Consider the following 6000-nt stretch of genomic DNA (forward strand, 5'->3'; position numbering starts at 1 on the left):
AAGTATTTCGACGGCACTGAGTAATGCGCCGGCGGTCACGGTCAACCGTTGGGCGATCAGAGTGTGCGGTTTTGGAGGCCGACATTTTCCAAGGCCTCCTTCCTTGGAAGAAGGCAGCATCGCTGCTTCCATAAATATTAACATGCTGGTCATCTGGGAGAAGAGCCTTAATGCCTTTTCACCCATATCGCAGAGGACAGTACTATACCCCCAGACCGCCTGTAGCATGATTATCCGCATTATGGGGACTCGCTGTTCTTCGTCGGTCTGTTCCCCGTTTGCCTGCCTGGCATGACTGAAACTTCAGGGACTGATTTCCAGTCAAAATAGCCCGCAGGATCATTGCAGCACAGAAGCCTGACCACCACAACAGGATGACGGCTTTGGGTTGGTGTATATATAATGTATATGTATTTATATAATAAATATTACCCGTTGTTATTGAATGATGTTTACTGAAATACAATATACTTATTTCGACAAATACACGCATTTGGATATCAATCTGATTTTGAAGCGAACTGGTGCAGCACATCCAGTTGCTTAAAAACATCATAAACGAAGGATTCGGCTGGGTTTCAGGTGAGTCTCCCTTCAAAACCATATTGATCTGCAAATGAGTGTATTTGTCGAAATCTGTTCAGGTTGGAATCAAGTAGAACATATGGTTGATAGAAGCTCGGGGACTGCGCCTACCTGATGAGCGCCTAGAAGGGCAAGGTCAGTCGTGGCCTGTCGAAGAGTTTTCAGAAACCTCATGAGTAGTGTATTACACCTATAATATACTTATTTCCGTTTACTCTGTGTGATCTCCTTTCATGATAGGCACAACCGAAACTTGTTCCTCGATAGGAAATAATGTACACCTGCCTTCTGATCTTCCTTCACGTAGACCTAAAACAAGATGTGCTCAGTTTACGAGTGATGTTCTACCCTCCGAATCCACTGAAGAAATTCAAAAACCCTGATGCCAAGTGAGTAGTTCAGGCTAAATTTAGAACATTTCACGTGAGACCAAACTCTAATTTTGGTCGAAATTTCTGTAAAAGTGCGATGTGCCGAAGGTTCTTTGGTTTTATTCTGGCGGTTTGTAGTTGAAGAATATGTTTGTTTTCCTCAACACCTTCCTTAAGTTCTTCTCGCCATTGATGTCTTACATGCCCCGAATTATATCCTCTGCACAATCCAGTCTATTGTCCCTTGTAAAAATCGTGGTGATCATGTTGCTGTCCCTGAGGATTGTATGTATGTAGCTACAACCAGGCGAATAATGTTTATTCTGTGATTTTATTTGTGGCAGTTCGTAGCGGTTGCGATGTGGTGACTTCCAAAACTCTGCTTGTAGTACAACAAGTCGTCGGTGTTTGTTTACCTGATATCAAAACTCAACTGACCTAAAATAAGGAACATTTCGGTATCCTGACAAGGTTGAAACTTTTTTATACTTCAGAGGGTCATCATTTGTCAACAATCCAAGCTACCAGGTTACAAAACCAATACTCAGTTTTGCCAACACTTCTGAATTCATTAGGTAGATAGATAACACTTTCTTCATTTTGAACCCGATCACCGGGGCGCATTAGCAAGTCTCCCCGATGACTTTCGTGAAGGCTCTGGTTACAGTTCGCAATTTGAGCCGTTCGACAAAAGCACTCGAGTCCTCGGGTGACATTTCTTCATGACTCTAGGTGTTGTTGTCTACCAAAAAGCGCAGCCGTTTTGGGGCTTTGTTTGTTACACCATATCATAAGATCTGACACAGTTCGCCCTGCCACCGCTCTGTCTAACTAGATAATGGAATTATCTCGTTCAACTTCTTTCAAACTGTTTCGTCACTTGTAGAAGTAAAAATATGAAACGTCACCAGACTAAGCAACACTTCGACAACTTCACATTCCTTTCCTCTTCATACGCTACAGAAAAACCCGCTCGTGCACGGATTGCACTGTGCAAGTTATAGTGATACCTACTTGCTACTCAAAAATACCATATTGCGTAACATTAATTCATTGCGACAAGGATGACTCCAACAGTCCATATGAACAACACTTGTTTACAACGTGGCTGCGTTTCAAGGAATGAGAGACACGTTCCTTCGGCTCTGGGTGGACCCAAAATATTTTCTGGTTTAGAATGCAGTCGGATATGCTATTGAAGAGAATGTTGGCTGCTCAGGTAGCGTAGATCGTCGTTAGTTTGTTCGCTGGACTGGAGTGGGTAGTCTGAGTGAGTGTAAATGTTTCATCACCAATCGAGTTGACATCATCATTGCGTTGTTAGAGAACGTAGTGGAGAGTCACGATGGGTCGGTAGTCGCCACTCCAACCACAAGTTGTAATCATGTCTGGATTTCTCTGTAACCAGTCTCATATTTCTATCCACGAAAAAAGTGCTCCTCTTATGTGAAAAAAACGCATAACCCAATTGCTCAATCAGACAAGGATTGTCCTGATGCGACAACTTTTAAAGCTCATCGTCACCGCTGTTCCAAGAGCGTAGGAACACTCTGAGCTGCGAATACACGCTTTTGTTGGATGGAGGACTTTTTTCACCTACTACAAAGTCTTAGAGGAGATAAAGACCAAAAACCTTGTGCAAGTTCAAGGGAACCAACGAAATTCATAAAAGACAACAAGGTTTTTTGTCCACCAAGCGCAAGAATATCCTTTGAAATCTGATAGGACTATGTAGCACAAGAAGTTAGTCAGACGTGACAACCGAAGAGCTAAAAAGACGAACGCCTTTTGACAGCGGCGCATCTAAGTTTCATGCGGATGCTGGAAGGACGAATTTCGTTTTCTGGAAATGCTAAGAATGGTACTGAAATCGAATAGAATTAAATGATCGCATTAGACCGTGATGACAAGTACAAGTTGGTGAGTCAGGGAAATACGAATGAAGTCTCTCCACATGGCTGAATCTCACCCAGTTTTCTGAAGGATTTTATATCTCACAATCAAGATAATGAAAAGATAACATTATCTTCATCAAGAAGGGTTACAATACCGAATGTCTTGGTGGTACTGGTCATTTGTAATTCCTATAAATACTGAGTTCATGGGTATTAGCTTGTGCAATCCAACTGGGAACTTGAGTTATCAATTCTTTTCGATTATTCTTCTACAGTATTTAGGAGGGGAGACCTCTCGTGATATACCCAGTGCGAAGTAAGCCAGGAACCACGGGTTTACATGCAGGTGTAGGTAAAAGGAGGCCGTCTCAAATTGAAGAGGAAACTCAGAAAATCTCTGGAAAGTCCTCTTTGGTTCCCACCACACCACACTGATTCCTCCGGTCCAATCCACTTGGACGAAGTAACCAACGAAATTTCTGAGATTTCGAAGAAATATCTGCATACCAAGCATGATTAAACGCCTGCAAATCAGCCATCATTTTAAGTGTTGCAGCATCAAGTACTTAGTCACTGACCTCTAACAGATCTATTGCTACTTTGAGTATCAGCTCTTGGACATTGATTACTGACCACACTAGGCGAAAGTTCGTTCATCAAGACCGAGCAAATGATAACATCAGTTGTAAATTGAGCTGAACCAACTTCGTATCATGATTCCGCGTGCGTATGCATGTTGGTACATGCATATGTTCGCACATAGCCTGAGAAAACCTGTTGAGTAGATCAGTCTATGGGTTGGTCATTCAAGGAGAGGGAATCAAGTGTGTAGCGCTCAAGGCTACCATCATGAAGCCAGCTCTAAGCTGGATTGCTCTGGTGGACTTCACCTCGTCCTTGGTAGATAGCTGTCCATGTGTAAAGAGTAAAGAAATCCGCTGTTGTGACGACTGATGCGCATTCGAGCTGGAATTGAGGGCGAGTCTACGGCGGAAATCGGAAAGTCCATTTCAACAAACCACTGATCACAATTTTATTGAGTTGCCGCCGATCGATACTATTTCATTAGGCATCAAGACATCCACATAACGCAGGACAAATAGCTCTCGCTATGGAGCACTTAGAAACGGATTGCAAGTGAAGACGTAACCACAACCGCTTTTTTCAAACTCCCATTCGTAATTTTGGTTGAGTTTTGACTCTCGTAGAAAGGAAAATTGGACTGGCAACTAAAACCATTTGTTACATATAATCGCTCTAATAGATATATGTATTACCACTAGATAAATCAAGCATTTGGCGGTGACCCAAGCTCCAGAACACCTGACGGCTTTGTCCTGCTTCTCTCTTCAAACCTTTTAAGTATGCCAGTACACGTTCTTGCTCCTACAGTTTGAGGTAGTCTCTCTATCTCACAACATCAACTTCACTGCAACTGTAAGTGATATTGAGTGATTTTTGTTCCCGAGACAAACAGTAGTTTGCTGGAATGCCGGATTCACGAGTACTTAGACTGATCGATAGTGATGAGTTTGGCTTCGAAGTTTAGATATGAAGTTATCTCAGCTAAGAGAAATACCTCATTATCCGAATCGCGTGAATGGTCAAGTACAAAGTACAAATGAGCAAATTTGATATCACGGCCTTCATCATTCGAGCTGACAGAATCCGATAACCAATAAATGGTGCAACAACTATTGCATTTTTTCCACAGCTGGCATGAAGGTATTTTCACCAATAATCATCACAGATGCGGAATGTAGAGGTAAAGGAATACATTCGTCACGCGATAAGAACCCCGAGTAAACAAAAAAGATTGGAACTGGTCGTAGCTTCATCTCCAAACCAATACAGTGGTACACTGCCTACCCTATCATTCAAAGATCTTGTAGACGGCAAAGAGGTTTACTAGTAGGACATACTGCAAAAGATTTGGAATGAAAACAGAATACCAACCAAATGGAGCTCCTCGCCCGTCATTCCAATCTTCAAATAAGGGTGCAAGTAAGTCGTGCGTAATTCATGGTGGAATCAGCGTGATATATGTCGCACCAAAGGTGCCCTCTCGCATTAGTTTGCATAGGTTGACTGATTATTGGAAGAGAGAGATTCGTAAGAATCAAGCCGCGTTTCGCTCTAGCTGGGGATGCATCAACCATATCTTTACCTTGAAACATACTCCTGAACAGCGCCAATCCTTCAGACGTCCCACACTAGTCGTTTTTCTTGATCTGAAATTCGCTTCCGACTCTGTCAATCTTCAGAAACCTTGGCTGTGTCTGGCAATCAGGGGTGTCCCTTCCAAATTTACATCCCTTATGATGGCACTGCATGCGAACTCCTTTGGGTGCGTGCGAGTATATTGCAAACTTCGTCCTGAGTTCACCACTTTCGATGCTTAGAAACGAGGCTGTCCTCTCTCATCTTTCCTCCTCAACTTTGGTATTGACGTGCCGCTTGAGATTCCTCTGCCTGCCTCCGAAACCTCGGAAGTCAAAATGCTCCCGGGACATTCCCTCATAGACATTGAGTATGCAGGCGATATTGCTCTTCTTGACTCAGATCCTTCTCAAATGCAGGCGATTTTAAATAACTTAAATATTTCTGTCACACGGTTTGGCATGCGCTTCAAGCTTGCAAGGTGTAAAGTACTGCTACAAGACTGTGAGATCAAACCCGAACCATATACTTGCAGAGCAATCAGTCGATTTGGCAGAAAAATTTGTTTACCGGGGGGACTGTGTAAGTTCCGGTGGACTGGCCGGAGATAAGAGGACTTCTCGAATCTGAAAGGCCAGGTCAGCTTTTGCCAACCTCAGGCACCTATTAGGCTGAACTGACGTGAGTTTGTCTATCACGGGCAGAGTTTACAATGCGGCACTGTGATCCACACTGATATATGGATCAGAGACGTGGCCCAGAGGACATACGAAAGATGTTAGTGCTTGACCATCGACGTCTCAGAAGCATTGGTCGGGTCTGATGGGAACATCCGACTGGTAATGTTAAGTTATGCCAGATGGTCTTTGGAAGAAGGAACTCTCCCGCGATGGCTGAATTCATCATCATCATCATCATCATCAATGACAGCAACATCAGTATTGGCATTGATGCTTCACTGCCGTACAACCATAAAGTTCGTTTAGTTA

At 43.2% G+C, this 6000-nt stretch overlaps 1 protein-coding gene across 1 annotated transcript in view; it reads left to right on the forward strand.

The window, feature by feature from the left end:
• T265_11095 (hypothetical protein) overlaps positions 1 to 6000 on the forward strand; it is a gene marked incomplete at both ends in the record, with an annotated part of 68217 nt that overhangs the window by 20910 nt on the left and 41307 nt on the right. Inside the window, one exon of the mRNA XM_009177659.1 lies at positions 893 to 974. Within this exon, the coding sequence (XP_009175923.1) occupies positions 893 to 974 (82 nt within the window). The remainder of the gene's footprint in view (positions 1 to 892; positions 975 to 6000) is intronic.

Source organism: Opisthorchis viverrini (genome assembly GCF_000715545.1).
Source record: "Opisthorchis viverrini unplaced genomic scaffold opera_v5_454, whole genome shotgun sequence".
Lineage (NCBI taxonomy): Eukaryota > Metazoa > Platyhelminthes > Trematoda > Opisthorchiida > Opisthorchiidae > Opisthorchis > Opisthorchis viverrini.